Raw genomic sequence first — 24,149 nt, forward strand, 5'->3', positions numbered from 1 at the left:
CCGCGGCCAATATTAGAGACGTGGACCGCAGGGGCTTTGAGGTCAACACACCTTTCAAAAACTTCTGGTATGTTGTGCTCTTCATTTCCGTATAGCAGTAGTACAGTATCGCAGGTGTACTCTATATTACCTGTCCATGAGTTTCACCTCGCCCCCTTTCACCCACAACAAAGACTCAAGTAGTTCAGGGCCTGTATTTACTGTGTGTAAGAGAAAACTGTTAGATCCCACAGCTCCAAACATACAAACCCCTCAGAATAATGTTTTTAGTCTTTGTTAAAAAGTGACTGCAAGCATTTGGGTCCATCTGCTCACATACGCGTGAGGCATTAAGAGTGTCTGCGTGATAAAGGTTAAGTGAAAGAATATACACGTGGCCGTTATCAGATTCATCTCTTTCGTAACCGTCTGATGGGTGGAGGATTCGTTGTATTTACCAGTCTGCTTGGAAACAACGGGCAAATTAATTTGGCACCTACAACTTGAGCATCTTTCTCATTTTCTTCCCTTTGTTCTTATTTGGTGCGCAAATACAAAACCATTACTCGACTCCTTATCTTTTAAAAGTTTAATTAAGAAAGACAAGAGCAAGCGATCAGCCACATAAAAGCTTCTTGTTAGGAGTTTGGATAACGGTTTTGTTTGTGAACATTTTTAGTTGTTTTTCTCTGTTCTCTGTAAGGGACACTTGAAACCAGACGTTTAGACTCACTATAAAAAGACAAAACCTTTCAGTCTCACTGTGTGACATTAAACCGGACCAAACTTTTTCTGTTTTAGATCAGTTAGGATTATTAAAGTAATTTTTTGCATTTATTTTGGTACAAACGCAAATGTGTATTTTTGTCTATTTGATCAATTTTATTATTATTATTATTATTTTTATTAACTAATTTATTTGCTATTGTTACTTATATTTTTATTTTTTTAGTCTTACCTCCTTTTCTTTTTACGAGTGTTTTCCAACATTTAGCAAATGGAAATCCTTTTGGTGATCTGATCTAAAATGGAAAAAGTTTGATTTGATTCAATATCAGACAGTGAGAATTTTTTAATTTTTATACAGTGCATGTGAACTTCTAGTTTCAACTGCAGGCGGCAAATGTAAGGATAATGAAAGTTTAATTAGCTGCAACTGAGGTAAAGTTGAACAAGGCATTAGAATTAGATTTGCCCATGACTCAGTGTAGCTTCATCGTCTAAATCCCCTCATTCTGATTCCTCTCGTTGTGTTGGCAATGGATCTGAACACGCAACAGTTTTTATTTCCGCCCGAGAGGGACCGCGAATTTAAGCGCGACCTCGATGTCGCGAACCGAAAACCTCAAACGGCTCGACGAAAACCGGTTTCGCTGTCGGCCGCTCGAGACTAACTCATGCGCTTTTACCGTTTTCCTTTGCGGCTCAACTTGTGAAGCTAATGAGCCGTCGCCGAGTTAAGACTCAGCCCTAATGAGACAAAAGAGTTGGCATGTAGTGCATTTAGCGGCCCCCCCATGTCAGATCCTTTTCAAAAAGCTCCTCGTGAATCGCAGCCTCCGAACCGCGCACCTTATTGATCATTGCTGAGTATACGGTACATGAGAAAGCGGTCCTGTACAGAAAAAAAAACAAACACTAATTATCGATCAGGTTTTTTTTTTTTTTTTTTTAACAAAGCGTCCCCTGGGTGCTTTGTGCGGGTATCTCTGTAGCCTCTCTAGGGCTCAAAGCCTTTCAGGTGACTTCAGGCCCTACAATCAATGAGCGCGCTCGCTTGTTTGTGCTGTAATGGCCCATTTAGAACACGGCCGTCACAGCTGCCTACACAAAGCGCGCCTCGTTTGTTTGTGTGCGCTCCTTCACCGTTTTCTCTGTTTTACCCCTTCCTTTTTTTTTTTTGCCCATCGCCTTTTTTTTTTTTTTTTGCCCTCATTCCTCCACCCGTGTGTTGCATGTCCGATCGATCTGTTTGTGTCAGCTCCCTTAATGGTCCCATCGTTTGGCAGCCTCATTAAAACGCTGGGTGTAATGGCCATTTTGTAAGGAACAAAAAGAAGAAGAAATTTAAATGAGCTCAGGTCTTCAGAATTGTTTCGATGAGGCGCTTTCTGAAAGGTTGTTATTGTGCGTGAGTGTGTGCGTGCGTGTGGATCAAATCGATTGGCGGCCCTGGGAGCGTTCTCCTACCTGCTCAAGGTGGGGATTAGTGAGAAACTCATCTAATCACTTTAAGCTGTGGAGACTCACTTTGGCTTTTCCATTGTTTTGCCGCCGCTAAATGGACGGAGCGCTCGGCCCGTCGTGCCGGCTGCTTTTATGAGTAGAGAGAATGACAATGAGGCGCAGAGGTGAGCAGACGTAGCCCAGCAAAGACGTTCAACTTTGAAAAGCGAAAAACTTTGTTCTCTTGATCAAAAAGCACTTGCGCTGAAGAATGGCTGCAGATAAAGCCCTAGCTCAAGGGCAAATTGGAGAGAGATCCGTGTTTGTCGGGGTTTGTTTTGGGTTTGTTTGGCACATATTGAAATCGTTGGACTGTGTTTTTACTGTAGGCATAAAATATTTCCTTATTAAAATTCTTGGCGGCGAGCTGGATCGCCGTGATCGAAGGGGTTGGAGGGACTTGTTTTTGCCGTATTTTCAAAATGTGTGAATTTAAGCCGCACATATATATAGATTCCCTTTATCTCCATTGACCGCCAGGGAATGGCAGAGGTGGATCAAAGAAAAATAGCCATGTAAAACCTCAAAGATAGTGGAGCTGCGCTGGTCGAAATCCCCGGAATCCCTTGAAGAAAAGGGTTACCTCTCATATAAACACCACTCATACGGCCATTTGTGCAGTGGTATCCGTGAGGTACTTTTGTTTGTTCCTGTCTGGGAGGAAGATTCAGCGGTTTTGATTCGCACAAACTTCACCTCCCATAAAACTTGTTGCTGGGGAAGGTTGCTCTGTAATTTGCTCCACTAGGAGCTCATTGTGCTCCAGCAAAGATCCGCTGTCCAGTCCAACTGGTTCGATGGGCTGTGTGCGGTGACGGGCCGAAGATTCACAGTGATGTAGTCGCCTGAGAAATGTGTGAACAAAATGGCTCGGATGGCTTGGTTGTTGGACTGTCCATTAGCATGGAGAGGCATTTTTTTTTCTCTTTAGCATCAAAACACGCCCCATAATGAAATCCCATTGACATTCAGATGAACTGACTCTGACCGCGTCAGGCTAGGTATGTTCAAGAGCAGTGTCGGCCAATAGGTCAACCGCAGTCGGCCGGTAGATCGCAAAGATAGTACGAATGTATCGCTATAAATGCTAACTGTGGTTGACACGTGGTTGACGTACAACACAGTGATGGATTGATGGGTGGTCGGTCTTAAACCTCCTCAAACATGCACCATCAAACACGTGAGCTTCCGCACTAGCATGTTTTGGTTAAGTAGGTAGGTCATTTTCATTTCATGTCTCTGGTGTCTGACTGTCGACAGCTCAACCCATCGGTTTTCTTTGCTCACACTGATGATCTTAAAGGGCGCTTCTTTTATGTATAATACTGGATTTTTCTAGCTGTGCTGGACTCATTAGAGACGGATTGAAAAAAGCAAAAATCCATGAAAGACAAACTGAGATGTTTATTTGCTTTTTTTGCATCTGTAACACTGGTAATATTACATCTAATAGGTTTGATTATTTCACAATGATGCCATCTGGTTTACCGTGGCTGAGGCGTAGAGATTCAGAATGTCAGACTTTTTTTTTTTTGTTTTGTTTTTACCAGCAGCAATCTTCAGGATCAGCAAACCGAAGTCTGCAGTGTTTCTTGCAAAGATATGGAACAAACGGAAACAAAAGCGTCCCCGAGCCGAGCGGTAATGAGCTTATTGCGGCGCTGCAACATGATTGATGATAACTGAATATCAGCCAGCGTTTCTGGTTTATCATGTAGAGTTCCCACTAAATGGTCGATGGAACTTTGGACCTGTGTCAGTGACTGGCATTAGATTTATTCCCAGGTTTCTTAGAATGATAAATGTCAGTCCATGAAATCGTCTCTGCGTGATTCCCTCTTGTATGCAAAGGGGAAGCTGTTAGAAATGGACACACGGGTCACATGGGATTATCACATGCTAAATTTGTCTTGCGTGAGCTTAAAGAGAAATTCTGAGCTTGAATATTTTAAGTGAAACAAAAACCTTCCGCAGTGTCAAACTACCACACGTTAAATTTGGTAATCCAACGTTAATTTGTCATTTTGCCTTTTTTTTTTTTTAATATATAATATACATTTTCATGAGTGGGGACTTGATACAAAACCCTGCGGTGAATGGGGAACCCTGAAGCTGTCTTCGAGCGGACCATGAAGGTCAGGTGGAAAACTGAATGCTAAAGGGTCTCTCTCTCTTTTTTTTTTTTCCTGGGATTGTTTGACATTTATTCGAGCTGGACGAGAAGATCGATACCACTCTCAGAGCTTCGAAAAGACTGTTAGCTAAGCACGGAGTCCAGAAACCGAAGTGTAAAAACATCAAGTTACAAATGGATTCTGGGAAGTCACTGTACCCGGCCAAGGAATGATTTTGTCACAGTTCAGGACCTTAGCTCAAGTCAGCAGTTTGGAGCCGGATAATTTGCTGATCCACTCTTAACACTGATCAGGCACAGCGTTATGACCACCTTCTGATCTTGGCAGGAGGTGTTGGTTGAATTGAAGTCGCATGTCCCATCATCTCTATTACCTACTGCTGCTGGCTAGGCTAGGCTAGGCTCGGCTCGGCTCGGCTCGGCTCGGCTCGGCTCGGCTCGGCTCGGCTAGGCTAGGCTAGTTAGTAGCTGGTCTGCTGGTCGGTTTTTCAGCTGGACTAGTCTTCTAAATGAGTTTTGCCTCAGATCATGGGCAGCTTATAATATCTTGTCCTTTGTATTAATGAATATTGTGTAGGTCTCCCTTGTGTCCCCATTCACACATTTTACATTTCTTTGATTACATGGGAGCAGCGTATTAAAGCGCCCGAGCTCCATCATTATAGTTTTTTGGCAGATGATGGACGTGTGTTGATGTGCGGCTAATTGACGTATTTGGACAACATGAAAGATTGCTTGAAAGGAGCTAAGTCAGAGCTACTTTTACAGCTGGGGCAAAGGCAGCAATTTGTTTATGGTTGGTTTGCGAGATGGTTTTACTTCTATTCATTCTGTAGACGTGTTTTTTTTTTTTTTTATATATGATCTTTTAAATTTTCTTCTTTTTTTAAAGACTGCTAGTCCCTTAAGCTGTAGTTTACTCTATGGCCTCATCGGAGACCGGTGTTTCTAAAACTCTGCGTCTCAGTCACTTCCTCCGGTGCTACCTCCTAGCCCTGCCTCCCCCCTAGCTCCTCGGTGGTTTTCGGTGTGAGCAGTCGCCTCTTTAGACGGGCCCCGGGCAGAGACCGGTGGTCACGGAAACGGCTGAACCCAATCAACCTATCGATCCCTGCCGGGCGACTCGGGCGAGGCTGGCCTGGCGCACATCCTCTGCTCCAGGCGAGAGCCTCGCTCCCCCCCTTCAACGTCCTCCCTCCCTCCCTCCCTCTCTCCCCCCGTCTCCCCCACATCTTCCGTCTTACTTTACACCGGTTGCCAGGTTGCCATGGAGACCGGCGGTCCCATTTCTCCTTTCTAAGTGCTCCTTTCAGTCAAGCTAGGGTGCTCTCTGTCTGTCTTTCCCCTCGGTTTTGTATCTCCGTCGATCTGCCCATCTTTTCCTATCTGAAGCTCACATGTGCATGCAGATTGCTTATTATACAGACTTAGCATACATTTAGCTAATCCTGCAAATGTTCTGCAACTTCTTAGAATGACGCACGCACTTAAAGGGCAGCACTCTCTCTGTCAGGAGTCTGCGCCGTAGCTCTCCTCCTATGACGGAAGTGTGCACTCGATGACTGCGTGTGCAGAAAAAGTATTACTTCAGAAAACCGGTGATTTGGAAAGATTTGCGGGCACACGAATGACGCGCAGCAAGTGAACAATAGAGCATGTGTGCATGATGTCTCACTATTATTAAGGGCGTTAGGGCCGCCCATCAGAAAAAAATGAGAGGAGGTAGTTTGTTTCTTTTTTTCATCATGCACTTTGAGGAAAAAAGTCAAAATACAAACCGTCCTTGGCAAGATGGACGAACTGTGTCCCAGAGGGAGTGTGGCGTGAGCAGTTTTTTCTTTTGTGTGTTTTGCGGAGACCTGGCTGTATTCGGACTTTCCGGACCACAGTGCGTCCGTGCCCAGCTTTTGCACTGTTGCCGTGCAGCAGTCAGATATAACAGAGAGTGTACATTGATGTTACTTCCACCCGAAATGCAGCAAGATCGGGGGGATTATCAGATCAAATTAAGGACAATTGGACTCAACAATGATCCACACAAACTACCAAATAACAGATGATCCACGAACATGTGGACCAAGTGGCCAGAAATCAGTTCTCCTGGTATTTATATGGACCTGATTTCTACACCATGCAAAATACAATATGCTAAATTATGACCCTTTCGTACTTTCGTACACAGCTACAACGGCTTTGTACTAGAGCACCCCCTTATTTGGAAAAGTGGATCGGCCTCAGTTTCAGTTAGTTTAAGTTAATTTTAGGTCATTTCAGTTATGATAAATGTAGCTAAATAAAAGATGCACTTCTCTGTTCTTTGGCTTTCGTGAGCCTGTAAAAATATATCTCGGAGCACAACAGCTCTTCTTCATTTTTTATTTTTTTTTATAATTTAGACCAGAGGTCTTCAGTGTTTTTCAGGTGGAGGACCCCAAACTGATGGAGAGATTTAGTAGGGACCCCCTACCTACAATATGTGTTCTATATTAAACTCGGCTTAGTGCTATTTATAATTTATAATCATTTTGCATTCAATATTAAGCTATCCCTTATCCATTTACCAAAATATGTTGGATTCAGGTTAATGTGCATTTCAATACATTTTAATTCGTAATAAAAATATATAAAAATGTCTAATCAACCGAAGATGTTGCGACCCCCCCTGCAGTACCTCCATGGACCCTCTAGGGGTCATGGGTGGCCCTAATACTCTTCCGTTCATCATAGTTACCAGGTTACTGGCGTGTGTGCAAACCTCAGTCACTATTAATGATACATGCTTGCAGATCACTCTCCCGTTTATAACGCGCAAATTGGCAAGTTAGAGACTTTTAGACGTACATATGACAGATGGAGCATCGTTATGTGACCAAACTCATCTTAATTGTTTTGTTTTTCTTAAATTTTTCAGATGGACAGAGTTCTAGTTCCAAGCCCTGATGGAACAAGAGTGTTAAACATGATTTTTTAAAAATATATTTCAAAGCTGTGAACGTGTACTTCTTTTTTTCCCCCCCTTAGTCTAATGTAGAATAATATCCTGGAAAAATATCCCGCATTAGAACTTTATAGATTTCAGCTGTGCATGGTGAGACGGATTGATTTTACCCGCCCCTCTCCCCGTCCCTCTATCAATTCCACCAAATCTATTGCAATCACACATACACACTTAGCAACCCACCTCCCCCTAAAAAAAAAAAAAAAGAAAAAAAAGACTTTCAAATACTGCACGCCCCCATAACCCGCCAAGCGATACTATGCTGTTTAATTGCTCCCTCAAATCAAATCAATAACAGTGAGGTATGTGTTGGGCACAAAAAAAAAAGAGAAAAATCGATCTTTGCAGCTTCACGGCCGACTCAGAACGGGAGAAGGAGGAGTGGGTTGAGGCGGTCCAGGAATCGATCGCCGAGACGCTCTACGACTACGAAGTGGCGGAGAAGATCTGGTTCAACGAGGCCAACAGGACCTGCGCCGACTGCCACGCCTCGGAGCCGGAGTGGGCGTCGGTCAACCTGGGCGTGGTCATCTGTAAGAAATGTGCAGGTAAGGAACGGACTGGTTCGCTCCAGGCCTCCCTCGCGCACTTTCAGGTGCAGGTTTTCATGCCCGTAAGCAGCGTATTATGTCTACATATGATAGAAAAGATGTCCTCACACCTCCAACACGCAGCTTTGTGAGACGGAAGCAGGCAGACACCTGCAGCCTCACCTGCAAGGACGACCCCCTGACCTCCCGCAGTAAAAATATGAGATGTGTGCTTCATTTCTCCATAGCTTTCTTGTTGTATTGTGTTGATATATCTGAGCTCTAGATAGTGAGATTGAGTTCAGTACTAAATAGTTTGCTGCAGACGTCTCCGGGAATGAAGAAGAAACAACCTAAAGTGCTTTAAAACCAGGCAGCACCTTCATCCTGCTTATTACTTTGAAGGGAGCAATTATTATGAACACTTTGCTGCATTTAAAAAGTTATGAGCAAGAGTCGAAGTCAGGCTAAATGGGGCAAAAAACAGAAATGAAATAAAAAGAAGCAATTCATGTTAGTACTCAGTCTTTAGCCTCCTGTCTTAGTCGTGTGTGGGCATGCACTCTGACCCACGGTCTCTTTCAGAATAAGATCTCGGGTGGTAAGCCACTTATGGCAGTCGTCCCCTGGCCCCTGGACTCCTCTAATCTATTTGGCAACGCTGGACGCCTCAGATGAAATGACAACAAAGATTAGGCCACAGGCGAGGACTCGCTGGGGATCCCAAACGGCTTCACCACCTCCGCGTCGAATACTCAACTTCCTTTTTCAGACATCCTTAAATGATTTCACTTCCATTGGGTGTTTACTGTACTGTACATTTAGAGCGAGAGGGTGAGTGTTTGTAACCAGGAAGCTGTCCGCACACTGCGTCGTCCTTAAATTAGGCTGTGGACACGCTTTTAATTAGCACTCTTAACGCTTTATTGTCACGGACAATAAAGAGAAATGCTGAACAAGAGGAAGAGGAAGGATGTAAATGAGAAGACCGGTCGTTAAAATGATCCCAGATTGGCTTTTTTTTTTTGTATCAAGGCAGAATGAAATTTAATAGCCTGGAACTCTACTCCTTCTTGTAGAACGGCTTCATCCTTCAATATTATGTCTTTGTTTGCATAGATTTTGGATTATTGCAGTTGTTTATTTCAGTTTGGTTCTTCAAAACAATGGTACAAAATTGTGGTGCACTACCAGAGTGTAACAGATAGTGTGTAAAAAAAAAAAAAAAAAGTAAATAATTAGAATTTTTCAGGAAAATAAAATCGCTTGTTTACAAAAGTTTTAATACCGAATCATATTTTAAGCTTTTGTTGTCATAAGAAGACCTTGCGTTGGAAAAGTTAATTTTGGAAAAGTTATTGTTCTTAAAAATTATTCTCTGTATTATTTGTTAAAAAAAAAATAAAATAAAAAAACGGGAAAAACTATGAACTGGAAACTAATACAATCTAACTTTTTAAATTTTGTTAATGAGTTGGTAAAAAAATTACTTATAAAAGACACAGTAATAGAATTAATTCTAATTTTAATTCTAATTAACTAATTATTAGTTATTATACTATGTATTATACTTGAAATAAACTTAAAAACCAATGAATTATTTGACATTTAAAGGGCAGTAGACTTTATTTTGGTCTCCACCTGTAGAGGACTACAAGTGTCAAATAAATATTCTATTTAATCCATAAATTAAAAGATTAAATCCCAGACTAATTTTTTGTGGACATCTTAACAGGCAATAGCAAGAGGAAAAGAAATTAGAAGAATGATTTACCAATCTAATACTGTCCTTAAATCTCCTTTTCATTCTTTTGGTCCTTTCTCTCACCCTTCAGCACAACTACCAGAGGAAATGAAAGCCCTTAAAGGCTGTGCTCCACACATGTAATTGTATTAAACTTCTTTAAACCAGGATGTAACCTGTAGACTGCTGGCAACAGTTTCCATGGTAACACAAAAAAATGTAGTGCTCATTGTCTTGCTCTGTTTCCTCCTGACTCGTCACTGAGTGAGGGGAAAATGCCACACAAGTACAGAGGGTTTGGAAAGTGCTCCATGTACTGTCGCTGGAGTCACCGGGAAAGTTTTTAATTGGGGGAGAAAGAGCCCTTGGTGGGCTGGGGCATTTATTTATTTATTTATGTTGTAAGAGCTGCCGTGATGGGGATGCCCTTTTGTGTGTTGTTTTGGTTCCACGGGAAAGATGAAGACATTTACAACGGGCTATTTATACGAGAAGACAGTGCACAGTGCTGTGTATCTGGTGCCACATGCTCACGCACACTTTTGTTTTAGCTTCATTACCCTTACACAAGTGAAAGAGGTCCTGTGGAGGTGCATGGCTCAGTGGATGGAGCACAGCTCAAACACTGCAGCAGGCACTCGGAGTGAAATATTTTCTCTGCTTCACAGAGAAAATTGGCAGGCTCTTGCGCTTTGGCCTTCATTTGTCAGGCTGGACTTGTTATTATTTTGACTTGAATCACTGGGATTGAACAAATCAGATTTAAACTCTACACCACAGGACACTGGACTATTTAATGTGTGTTTTTCCAGAAAACGAGAAGAAGGGACGACTTTTTATCTGTAGCCTCTCAACATCTAAACCAGCTGTATGACAAAAGCTGCTAATAACACCTCTTATTGTTTACATTGATTTTATTTTGTTGATTTTTCTTAAAATGCGCTTGTTAGAAACATTAAATCTAATTTATTGGGAGACAAAGCTCTTTAATTCAGAGCATGTTGAGGTCAGGACAAAATGACATCTGCCTCAATCAAATACAGATGTAGCAAACCTAGTCCCCATTTAATGTAATAGATTACACTGTTCCGAGCTTGGGGAGCCTCATGGTGTTCCACAAGGTTTGACACTGGGGCCACTCCAGAGTGCAACTTCCAGAGTAATATGGACAACACATTACTTTACATAAATCTTGTGCTTAGCATAAGATGCCTTCGAAATATTACTATTTGAATGTACCACATTTCAAATAAAATGAAATTGAGAAATTACAGGTAGCAATATGCCTGGGTACTCAAGGAAAGAAGAATAGGTTCTGAACCGTTATATACAATATACCCAAGTGTCAGATCACGCTCCACGCATCGAATTCAATCTGGGATTAATTAGACCTGTTAGTTACAGAATCCTGGTGTCCTAATGTTTGTGAACAGCTCATAGTTATATAATGAAGAGACATTTGGGACAGTTAGTCTGCATGAGGTTTGTGTAGCCAATTTGTTCATCAATTTACACCAATTATATATGATTACGCTGCGCTGAATGAGGACAGCAGCACTCTTAATCTAAGAAATGTGAAGGTTTCTTTCAACACTGGTATTTCTAAAGTAAGTAATGAAAATAATGGCGACTAGCTGGCGTGTCAAATCAAAAATCGCTTGCATCTGTATTCTGTAGAACTGTGTCAAGATGGCCTTTCACAACTCATAACCCTTCATTTTCATTCCCAGCTGCTCTACTTGAGAGTGGAAGACAGTAATGAGATCATGCCAAATCTAAATCTAAAATTATCTGCCGCTACTCACAGGACAATAATTCACATTCACACATACAGCGTGTTTCTGTCTAATGTATTATGCATGTATGCTCTGTCTTTGGCCACAAGCAACCCCAGAAGCCTCTCGTTCACCCAAATAAACAGGCCGACCAACAAACACAATGAATTACTCATGATTCATTAGCAATTAATGGCCCTCGTTCTCTGCTTTCATTTCCAATTAGGAGAGCTGAGGGGGCTAAATATGTCTGTTGTAAGTGAGAGAATGAGCTTGCAGTCATGCTCTGTTTCTCCGTCTTGTAACTGCCTGTTTATTGTTTATTCCACCACTGCCGTTTGGTGTGTGTTTGTGCACGCTGAGGAGATTGCTGTGCTTATATGTACATGCCTGACAGGCGTTTCTGAAGATATACTTACTCGTGAAATCTCTGCGCTCTTTTGAATTTGATGACTGGTGTCTTCCTGTGTGCTAGGACAACACCGCTCCCTTGGGCCAAGTCTTTCCAAAGTGCGGAGCTTGAAGTTGGACAGCAGTATCTGGAGCAATGAACTAGTGGAGGTAAATACGATGTGTGTGCGCAGTATCTCCTCATTAGAAAACAATGTTATTAATTGATAGGCCATGCACTGAGTAACACATTTTGTTGCCATAGAGTTTGATGTATAATGCTTGCAACATAACCACCATGGAGATGGCGATGATTGATTGCATGAATTAAACCAAACCATACTTTTAGTTTTGGTTTGGCCCTTGTCAGGTCTTAGCTCTACTAATATTTCTCATCTCGACTTGTCCCTTTACACATGTTTTCCCACCCTTTAGCTCTTCCTGGAGGTTGGGAACAAGAATGCTAACAGTTTCTGGGCTGCTAATCTTCCTCTGGAGGAGGATCTTCACAGCGGGGCTTCTGCAGAGCAGCGCGCCACATTCATCCGCAGGAAGTACCGGGAGAGGAAATACCGGAGGGTCCTGGAGGGCTTTTGTGACCTGGAGGAGCTCAACCAGGTACAGACTTCATGGGGGCACTTCAGTATGAGTAACAGCATGAGGAACTGGAGGTATGGAAATGATGCCTTGAGGTGTTCCTCTAGTATGGTGATTTTTGTAGTTCAAACATTGGGCATCGACTGCCGCTACATGCCTTAATCTGATGAAATGAGAGACAGTCATGAAGTGTGAAGCAAGTGAATTACCTTTCAGTGCAGTCTTTATATTCCCACATCTTCACTGCAACTTGACAACTCTGATATTGCACTGTATATTATCACAAAAGAAGAAAGTACTTCACCACTTAAACAAGAAATTCTAAACATAGACTAACTTAGTTTCTTCTTCATTTCATCAGTATACTCTGTGTGCTTCTGTTGACCTTACCTGCTTTTATAAGTAGAGCAGATGGTGCAAGCACAGTAGATCCCCAGCCGACTCCCTCCCTGGTCCCTAGCAAATAGAAATATCCACAGTGTTAAAGCTTTAACTGACTTTGTCTTCAGGTGACAACACGTGCACATGACCTACATCAGTGTGTTGACTTTTTACCAGTGCCTCCATGTACTGCGCTCTCCGCATAACAAAGAATCACTTAGTTCGTATACAATTTTGTCTTTGTACGGAAGGTGTCAGAATATCTGTTACTTAAGCTACAGCTCAATGGTACATGTTTTCTAGGCGATATACCCGTCGTTGAGAGTTGTGCTAAGTAGCATAGAATTTGATAGCAACAACCACATCTTTAGATATAACACCTGTCATGTTCTGAGTAAGTTTAATGTGTTAAAAATAAAACAAAGTTTTTGCGGTTAGCGCAGTCTTGCCTGCCCTAACTGCAAACACTTTGTTTGACCCCCAAGTCACTACCAGTATGTTGCACTGAGCCACAGACAAAGAAGAATGCTGCAGCGTACCATAGGTAGGTTATGCATAGACTGTATATAAATATGGACAACACGCCGCACTTCTTCCAAAATGACTGAAACCATCCTTGAAAAAAACATATTTGACGTTAACTTTAGTGTTTTGGTTTAGCCCATTTCTATCCAATGACATGGAGGCGGCGGAGCTTATGACCTATACTGCAGCCAGTCACCAGGGGGAGCTCTGCTTGCTTTGACTTCACTTTTGAGGAGCTGTTCTGCAATACAGTGTGTGGCGTTACATCAAAAGACTTACTACCTGCTACCTGATTTCATAGTAGCAAGCACAGCTAGCAACAATAGATATACTGCCTAGAAAATATGTATATATATATATATATCTTCATTCAGTTATGGCTCTAATGACAATACATATTCACATACACATACACTGCTCATTCACAAAAGTGTTAGCAGTTGTATGACAAAATGCGTTGATGTGTCACTGCGACTGTGAAGTGCTTTGAGTACCAATGGTAAATAAGTAATAAGTAATAAAAATACAAGACTTATTGCAATTATCATTTACTATACTTTTAGCTTTGTATATAATTCAGTCCACTGAACACCAGAGTGGTTTTTACCAGAGCTAGCATTAGCATTAATTAATAATTAATTAAGTAAGACAACAAGTCATAAACCCTTTTTAGTGGTTATGTATAATTTGTTCACCAAGCTAAGTGACCGCCACCAACACATTGATCTGAACCTTTAAGGAAAATGGAACATTGTCTGCTGCTCCATTAGCTAAATTTATCGAACTTGAAAAAGCCCATATTTTCCCGACCTTTTGACCATCAGTAAATATGCACTTTAAGCCTAAAGATGCCAGAGGCGGAAGTCTTATCGACGTTGGTGTGCTGCAGGAGGCGTGTCGGAGCTAAGGCCTTTACAGCTTGGGGTTTATTGCTGCTGCAGAAAGGGGCCAGCTCTTTTTTTTTTTCTTTTTTTTTTTCATTTTGGCTTCCTTTTCAAAGAGAAGGTCTTAAAAGCAAAAAGCAGTGAAGAAGTTTCCACCTGCGTCAGCATTTACGCAGATCAGACCCCTCGTATTGTTTTCCTGCGTGGAAAGAAGGGGAATGGAAATGTGGACGGCGGGAGGGAATGAGGCGAGAAAGTAAGGGGGAGATATACCAGCTAGCTAAGTGGAAAAGTGGATTAGGATCCACAACAGAAACGCTTGGGTCGGTTTTATGGCGGCTCCGCTGGCTTTTCTTTTGAGTACGTCGACATGCACGCGTGTGAACATGTGTGCCGCTCCACTTGCGAATTTGCCGCCCTTGTGGGAGTTTTATCTATTTTATTTTTTAATTTATTTTTATTTTTTTTGAAAGGTGATATTGGAGAGGAAGTGTGACAGAAATAGAGAGTGTGGATGCCTAAAATGGTCTGACCGGCGGAAATGTGTGTGTGTGCATGAGAGAAATGGAGGTGGAAGGTGGGTGGTTGTGTTTGCTTTCTCACTCTCTGGTCTGCCTTTATAAACGCTCAACAGATTTGACAGGGATCAACGTATCAGAGAGCCATTATATAATTCCACATATGTGCATGCGCCGTAATAGTAGTAATAATAATAAACACTCTTCAGAACAGTTCCACTTATCATAACGTAAAGTAATAAATCACAAGCAACAAATGAAGAAAGTATTTTTAACGCAAACAAGGACACTGAGTCTAATCTCATTGGGCATGTTGTTCCAGTTCTGTGTCACATTTACTTACTGTAGCCCAAGTGTGAATTATGAAATAATAAAAGCTATATAAAACCTATTCCTTTGGGGGGTCCTCTCTGGAACAAAAAGACAATAATACTAGCAATTTCCTCGTTGACATTCACGCAATTCTGAAATCACGCGATGGCATTTTAACAGGTTTTACGAGCTCAGGGGTCACGAAGCTCACTCAAAGCGAATCGCTATATAAAGCGTCGTTTCAGGTACTTTAAAAAAAAAAAGTGTTTCCTAGGTGATCAAGCCTATATGCGTCTCCACATAATCTCTGCTCTTATTGTGTTCCGCATCTATATTTTTATTTATTTTATATTTTTTTTTATTGCTTGCCCTCTCTCTGTCCCACTCTCTGCCTCGTGGTCCCATGTTTCCCATTAGAAGCTCATATCCCGGTGACCTCCACAGAGTCTCCGCAGACCGCATGACCTAGAGAGGGGGGTGTCAAAGGACCTTCTTATATCATTACACACCCTCACACTCGCACGAACCCTCTTGTGGCTACAGTAATTGCTATGACACGGAAGGTCATTTCCAGAGACGATACAGAATAAGGCCAGGTTGCATGGGACTGTTTTGCCGTAATCTGACCCCGTCTTCCGTGCGAGAACAAAAGGGAGAATAAACTGACGGTGTCTCTCCGCAAATTAATATCTCTGCGCTTTTACTTTTTTGGCGAAGAAGACAAATGCGGAAACAGAGCACAGATGGAAATAAATGAATTTCTTGTAACGTCTTTATCTGGGTGCAGGCCCTGTCTGTGGGTGGTCAGGCTGTATTGACAGGTTTGTGTCCGTTTGTGTGTGTATATGCAAGGCCTCGGCGCGCCTCGCTTTCAGACGGATATTGCTTGTTTGTGGCAGATCGATGCAGCCCACTGACGCGGCCCGAGCCCGATGAAAGGGGAGGTTGTTCGTTGAAATTCCGCCATTTGCCACTCGTCTCCTCTGTTGATCCACTTTGTTGAGGGTCACCGTGCACAATGTCGCATCAGTTGACTGGACAGATGGAAAGAGACGGACAGAGAAAGAAAACATTTTCGTAGGTCAGGCTGTACTCTTCTAATTCTTTTATCTGGATATCTAAGCTGAATCATGGTGTAAACGGGTTTTAACTGAGTAATTCCACATGCCTAAGTGACTATTTTGTCTCTTTTAAAGGGGAAGTGCAACGTCACGTATTTAAAGAAGCATTTCTTTTGGCTGACCGGTGATCTCAGTTTGCAACAAACCACGTGCAACTTTTGTTAAGGAGATGGTAAGAAAAAAAAAAGAAAGAAAATAGTTCAGTCCCCTGCTAAAGTCATGCATGAGGTTCCCAAAGAGCAGGTTTTGAAGCTCAGCACTTTCGCTATGGCTGCTGCCATCTTGGCTTTGCCTGGCTCAATCGTGGTTAAATAAAAGATCAAGTATCTGGAAATCTAAGCCGGATGACGGTGTTAACAGGGTGTAACTAAGTAATTCCGCATGGCTATTACTTTGCCTCTTTTAAAGGGGAAGTTTAACGTCATGTATTTGAAGAAGCATTTAAAAGTGTTTCCTTTGGCTGACAGATGACCACAATTTGCAACAACACTTAAGAAACAAAATACTTTGTAACCCAGTGCAATATCATGTGGTTTTATAGTTAAAGGCGCACTTCTTTGAGATTTAAAGATGAACTTAAAGGCATATGACACCCCTATGTGAAATTTAGTCACTAACTGGCTAATTGGCAACACTACATTATAGCGCCTATGCTAAGCTAAAGCTAACAGCTGCACTGTCGGATTAGGACAATGCATGGACTGATTTTTCTCACTTATCCAACTCTGGGGAATAAGGTGAGTGACAAAATTTCACATGGCCTATCCCTTTAACTTAAAGTTACGCATAAGATTACTGAAGATCAATTTTGAAGCTCAACATGTTCGCTATGGCTGCGGCCATCTTGGCTCTGCCTGACTCCGTCTAACTTACGGTTAAATAAAACTTTTGCCCTCACTTCAGTGCCTAGTACCTGGGTGTGGAATATGAAAATTGTCCAACTAAAATTATCATGGTTGAAGAAACGAACTGTATGGACCAAAGCTGTCTCTATTTCTGCTGTAAAGTTGGACATTTTAACTTGGAGATTGACCCACTTTTGGAGCCTGCCTCACGTGGTCATCTGATGAACTGTGAATTTGGACATTTCCTCGTTGGCTTTGGTTTTTCAGCCTCAAAGATTTACACTTTAGTTTAGCATGTGAATACAGTTGCATAATGTCTTCGGTCGGAACTCGTAAGGTAGTGTGTCGTAAGTTCAGATAAAGCAACAAGTTTCTGTGGTAGTTTTGAAATTTCAAAATAGATCTCTGTACCTGCAACTATGATACATGTGCGCTCAGTTGTTTAATTATACACTCACTGGCCACTTTATTAGGTACACCTGTTGAATTGCTTCTTAAGACATGTAGCTAATCAGCCAATCACATGGCTGCAATTCAGTGCATTTAGGCATGTAGAGGTGATCAAGACAACTTGCTGAAGTTCAAACTGGGCATCAGATGGGGAAGAACTTTGAACGTGCACCGTCTGGTGCCAGACGGGCTGAGTGTTTCAGAAACTGCTGATCTACTGGGATTTTCACACACACAACCATCTCTAGGGTTTACAGAGAACGGTCTGAGGAAGAGAAACTATCCAGTGAGCTGCAGTTGTTTTGGAGCTGCGACATTCAGATGGCAGGGTCAGAATTTGGCTTAAACAACATGAAAGCATGGATCCATCCTGCCTTGTATCAACGGTTCAGGCTAAAGGTGTGGGGGATATTTTCTTTGGGCCCCTTAGTACAAACTGAGCATGGTTTAATTGCCACAGTCTACCTGAGTATTGTTGCTGACCATGTCCATCCCTCTATGACCACTGTGTACCATCTACTGACGGCTACTTCCAGCAGGATAATGCACCATGTCACAAAGCTCATATCATCTCAAACTGGTTTCTAGAACATGACAATGAGTTCACTGTTCACTCCAATGGCCTCCACAGTCACCACATCTCAATCCAATAGATAGAGCACCTTTGGGATGTGGTGGAACGAGAGATTTCCATCATAGATGTGCAGCCGACAAATCTGCAGCAACTGTGTGATGGTGTTATGTTAATATGGACCAAAATCTCTGAGGAATGTTTGCAACACCTTGTTGAAAGTATGAAACGAATAACATCAAGGCAGTTCTGAAGGCAAAAGGGTGTCCAACCTTTTACTAGCAAGGTGTACCTAATAAAGTGGCCGACGAGCGTGTAATGTAATAATGATGTTGCATGAAGGCATTTGAAGCAAAAGTACACAAACCATTGAATGATTTTATACAATATACATGTATGTTATTTTACATATGTTCTCAAACAAGTATCTTCACATGTTTGATAAATTGTCATGTTGCGGTATTCGCCCGTTTGTTCTTGTACATGTCTTGCGTTTTTTCGGGGAGGGGGGCGGTGTTCGGAAGACTTTATTCCCCCCATCCTCCCGCTCGGGCTGCCGCTGCTCACTTCATTGTTTTTCATCTCTTTATTCCCACACTCCTCGTCTTTGAAATTGTTAGTTTCATTATATTTAATATGGCCCATTTGTCCTGTTCTTATTTGCTATATTCCTTTTTTTTTTCACAGGGATTAGAGCTTTAATGATCCCCAGAGGGAGTATTAAAGTTTCATCATATTTTAACTTCTCTTTCGAGATCAGCGGGTCTAACTCGATTCTAAACTTTATGTGATTTTCTGACGCCGCTTTATAGACCCTTCGTCCCCTATCAACCCACCATTCGCGCGCGCTCGCGTAGCAACGGCAAGCTGTCCCCCCTACACGGGGAAGCGAGACCATGCTCGCATTTCCAGGGATTTTCACCGCTTTATTGCCTGAGATGTGAAAATTTTAAAGGTATTAATCCAGCCACAGAAAGCTACTTAGAAATCCAATGAGCCGCTGCGCCACTTATTCAGCCTTTTATTAGGCCATCATAGCAGGGGCCGTTAAGTGACAGGTGGACTTTCATAAACAAGATTTGAGACTATTAAAAAACCCGCCTCAAGAATCCGATTCATAACCGCGTTTAAATAACAAACAGAAGATTATCCTGCACATGCATTATTGAGATATTTAATAAATGATGTGGAGACCTCAGGGGACCCGCGGTAAACCGAGCTAAGACGCAACACAGAGAAACTCTTCACGTGCCCTGACATGTTTCCGTGTGCAGGCGCTGTGTGCAGCTGTGGTGACGGCCGACGTGCTGCAGACCATGGCGCTGGTGTTCAGCGGGGCAGATGTTATGTGCGCCACCGGGGATCCGACCTACTCCACCCCGTACCTCTTGGCTCAGCGCGCCGGACAGAAGCTACAGATGGAGTTCCTGCACCAGAACAAACTGTCCGGTAAGCAGCTCTGTGCCCCCGCCCTTAGTCACGGTTGGTCCAGTCATCTCTTTCTGGGTGGCACATATACAACAGAAGTTCCGTCATTTGCTCTTTTAGTCTCTTTATTTCCTGTTTAATCTCAAATCAGATGGCCTCCGTGTTCACATGGATCAAAAGTAGGTGATTTCATTAGCTAAAATGCTATAGCGGGAGACTGTTTCTCCCAGGTTGCGTCAGCTATACATCAGACCAACGTATTAGACTAAGACTTAGATGGACTTCATCAATCCACAAGGAAAATTGCTTGGTCACAGTAGCTCAGTTGCAAATAGCAAACACTCTTGAAAAAAGAGCTGTGGAGAATACAAACGTCTGTGCCAAAATGTTATTCATACCTATTCGTACCTCAAGGCCAGAGGTTCTGTCCATTAATGGCTATTTAAAGTTTCAGGATCTAAACAACTTCCTTCAATGACAGTAAAGTATGTTCTTTTAAACTCGAGTGAGTGTGCCTCCCACAGATGTATAATGAATACTCAAACTCCCCACCACTCATTGAGAATTGAAGAAGCCGCTTGGATGAGTGGTGGATAGTGAATGTCTTCAAGAAAAGTCAACAAGTCCAGTTCGGTTTGTTTAACTTTTTGGATATTTTTTTTTTACAGAGCTAGCTAAGTGTCGGACTATAGGTTGGTGTGGTAGTCAAGCCCGAGTCCCAATTAGCATTGAGCCCTCATGTTTTAATGTACCATGTTACATGATGCTATACAATTATTAGCTATCTTGATATCTTACTATCTGTGCTACTAACATTATGTGCTAATATCAAATTCGTGGAAATAAAACACAAGTGACATGTGCTTGCAAATGAGCAACATCACCACCAAAACACGTTAGCGTTGAAAAGACCTGTCATTAGCACGTCACTGGGTCCAAAGATAAAGGTCCATCAGAGCTTTTTGGAAGCAAGCTAAATCAATGTAGCTTGGTTTGTTGAGTGAGTTTACACTGTTGCTGCTTATGCGGTGTATTGGTTTTCCTACAACAAAAGGAGTACGGGGATAAGAGCCTACTCTAAATGACATGTTACCGGCCTGATGTGTAGTTATCCATTTAATGCCAACTCTAGTTTTAGCTCATTACAAAATGTGTTCCATGAAAGCAGTCTTACGTGTACCATTGTTACCTACATGACATCAAAGACTAATGGAGCTAATGCTACGCAAAAGGCACTCAACACTTGATGATTCATGGAACTGTTCAAGACACGGAAATAAAACGGCATGAACTATTTCAGAATGGTGCTCGTGAACCACCCATATTTTACTCAACTCTTTTAATTCTTTCTTCCCTTTTTTTCATTCAGTAACAATTGGAGGAGTTCTGCTTAGACCACAGGAAACTTTTCCATGGTCAGTGTTCAGCACAGGTGGGGTACCGGCTCTCGAAAAGCAGCTACGAAACAGAATAACTCATGTATTCTCCTGGCTAGGCTTAAAAAATAAAAAAAAATAAAAAAAATAAAAAATGCAGCACGGTCTCATAAATCGGTGAGCAGGCCTTTAAACTAGGTGTGCAAATTGAACTTTTACAACCGCCGGCGCCACATATATTCTGCCCATTGTCTTTATACTTTAACAAGCCAATCATGTTTAAAACTCACACTCACCGCTGTGCCGGCGCATTCGTAAAAGCACAGTGGGAGCTTTTTTTTCTTCTCTTGCCATGAATGGGAAATGAAGGCAGAAAAACCTACAAATTTGAAGCCGGCGAGTTTCAAGTTAAAAGTTCAGCCTTGCTTTTTTTTTTTTTTTTTACCCTCTTTTTCTCTTTTACTTTTCCCCCAGCTCGTCTTTGTATTACCCGCCTCATGTTCCCGGCACCAGAGACGTGGCACAGATGTGCTTTCCCCGTGATGGGTGTGTTTTATTTGCGTGCTTCCACGCAGGGCTGATGATAAGAATGCGTTAGATTAAAGGAGCGGGAGAGGGCCGTTGGCTGGGGGCCGGGGGGAGACTTTCTCTGGGACTGTATTTTACATAATGTATGCGGTGCATCTGTGTACGCTCTCCGGCACCAAGCCTGTTAGGGACTCGCTAATTGCTAGCGTGGGTCACCTGGTCACCATGGCGATGGCTGTTACTCGGAGGTGGGCTTGAAGTCGAAACATGCAGACGGGCAGTTCGAAACGCACACACACTCGTGTGCGGTATTGTCCATGTGAGATGTGCGGCTATATGCTCATTATGTGTCTGGAAGGTGTAGGGCCTCATCATTAACACGCGGGCGAATATGGGCCTGAGCAGACTTTCCCTGTAGAGATGGATGTCCAACTAAACGGACCAGCTAATGTGAACAAGCAGGATCTGGGTCAGGGAGGTTACAGAGACCCAAACATTACTCTGACAGATTGAAACTACTCTGTGGCTGCGGTGGAGATTTCGCCTCAGGGACAATAGTCACCGCAGCACTTTAAACTAAACGACAGAGCGGCTACTCCTAAAAGTGATGTTAACCCAGGGTAGGATTTCACATTAACGACGGGTGTCTTCTTTGTCTGAAAGGCTTAACGTCCTTATATGTATGAAAGTGACCACAATATTTACCAAATATCCACTGAAATTACGTTTAAATACTACCTTTACAAAAACACATTTTTTATTTTGGGTTTACAATTTGGATGATTGCATCAGTTCTCTGAGAACAAGAGTAGAGTGCTTGCACTGTAAACATGCTAGCATCCTAGGCTACGTTAGCTACCAGACTTACTGTTGCATATATTAAATTTCACTTCCAGTTCTCTCTGAGCAGACACCCTTTGTCGATCTTGCTTCCCAAACCAGTTAAAGAAAGTTCACGTTTTGGTTTGATTGGCAGTTGACCAACTAGCTTGCAGTTGCGTCAGCGCCACCTACAGGACTGGAGTATGAACCAAATGATTTACTGCAAGTTGTTGACTGTGCATACTATAGACAAACCCATCATGACGTCACCCATTGGATTCTGAACCTGAAAAGTGAAGCCCGAAGTGGGCGGAGCCCGCGGTTGCCATGTTGGATGAGCTTTACTCCGCCCACACTCGAATATTCTAAATATGGACGTGGGGGTCGTGTTGGGGCAGAGCCAACTCTCCGCCACCTGTTAGCTCAGGCTACCACCTGTCACTCAAAGTAATAACGCCCTTAATTAAGAAGAAGAACTAAGAACTAAGAACCTTCATAAAAATTAAACACAAAAAATAAACTACTGATACTAAAATCCTTTTTGGTACCAGGCTGTAAACATGTTTACTATTGCTGTAAAGAGGCCCTGTGTCTAAAATCGTTCACTCACTCCCTAACCCCTACTCCCCTATGTAGGTTGCACTACATAGTGCGCTATATAGTGAGCTCAATCCCAAAAGTAAAATTATATTTATGCCATTGAGTGACCATTGGATGACTACTTTTCGCAGTGCTTTATGGGAAATTTTGAGTACCCTATGTAGGGCATAGAATTTGATCATTAAGGTGCCACCACTACAAAATGGCGTAACCCCTATATATGTGTATGTATGTGTTTATATATATATAGAATCCTATACAGCGGTAAGGGGCAATTTCAGACACAGCCTTGGTCTTTTTAACATGGGGGTCTATGGGGATTTGCTCCCTTTTCGATCCGACCTCACGTGGCCACTCGATGAACTGAAGTTTTTTGCATTTTTTTTTTTTTTTTTTTTGCACTCAGTTTTTTTGACGTCCACACCCTTGCATAATAATCTAAATAAAATCCAGCAGTGTGTGTTGTGCTCTGATTTTCAAATCATGTAATGTGTGCAAACTTGTCTCTTTGAAGTTCCCCCCTAATTGCGTGATGCAACCTGATTTCAAAAGCTCAGGATTTAAAAACTCTTGAATGTATGTATGAGCTCTCTTGTGTGAACCATCCTTATTCTTACAATCCTTCCACGGCACTAGTCGAGAGTTTCAGTCGTGCCGTTGCCAGAACGTTGATGCCCTCTCACGAAAAGACCACACTTGACCGAACTGTAGTCGTCAAGTGTGGATTTAGTATTCCGGTGACATATCGCGCGAAAAGACGAACAAAACCCAACGAAACCAACAATAAACTGATCTGACTGACAAGTGTTCCTGCCTCTAGTCTCCAACAAATACATTATTCACTCCTGTTTGAGTAACAGAAACTACAGCAACGCTATGTTTGTGACCTCTTTTTTAAAGATCTACATCTGCAGTGTGAACGGATGGGTTTTGAGGCTTAGTGCCGCAGACAGGCTAGGAACATCAAAGTACTGAGAGACAGACTGAGACATTGTTAGTTTTGGTCTTGTCGTGGGATTTGTTGACAACAAAAATAGAAAAAAGGGGAAAAAAAGAAATGATCACAAGCTTTATCTTTTAATACCTCAACCGAACCATCCGCGGCTTAATTAAACGGACTCTGGCGTAAGCCACTGAAGGAGCGGCAGGCATGATCTGACGAAAATTAAAACTTAAAAAAAAAAAAAAAAAAAAAAAAAAGCTAGGAGAAGACCGTGCGGCTGTTTTTATTTGTGTTGTTGATGTTTTTATGTTTTATAAAAGATTAAGGCTCGCAACAAAACGCTGTCCGCGTTCCCTCGTTTGACATTTTCTCCTACTGCCGGGCACGTTGTCACATCACACACGAGCTGTGGAAAGCGGTGTCTGCATTGTTTTTGTGCGTTTGGCCCCCCGAGTTCGCAGGCAGACTTGTG

General features: G+C 42.3%; 1 protein-coding gene across 4 annotated transcripts in view; it reads left to right on the plus strand.

Annotated features, from left to right (window-relative positions):
* arap2 (ArfGAP with RhoGAP domain, ankyrin repeat and PH domain 2) overlaps nt 1–24,149 on the plus strand; it is a 130,612-nt gene that overhangs the window by 46,737 nt on the left and 59,726 nt on the right. For all 4 annotated transcript variants that reach the window (XM_047606624.1, XM_047606613.1, XM_047606641.1 and 1 more), the window contains 5 exons: nt 1–67; nt 7,686–7,885; nt 11,862–11,947; nt 12,212–12,394; nt 19,255–19,429. The exon at nt 1–67 is cut by the window's left edge and continues 40 nt beyond it. In XM_047606624.1, coding sequence (XP_047462580.1) covers nt 1–67; nt 7,686–7,885; nt 11,862–11,947; nt 12,212–12,394; nt 19,255–19,429 — 711 coding nt within the window. The remainder of the gene's footprint in view (nt 68–7,685; nt 7,886–11,861; nt 11,948–12,211; nt 12,395–19,254; nt 19,430–24,149) is intronic.

The sequence above is a fragment of the Mugil cephalus genome, chromosome 1, assembly GCF_022458985.1.
Source record: "Mugil cephalus isolate CIBA_MC_2020 chromosome 1, CIBA_Mcephalus_1.1, whole genome shotgun sequence".
Classification (NCBI taxonomy): Eukaryota; Metazoa; Chordata; class Actinopteri; order Mugiliformes; family Mugilidae; genus Mugil; species Mugil cephalus.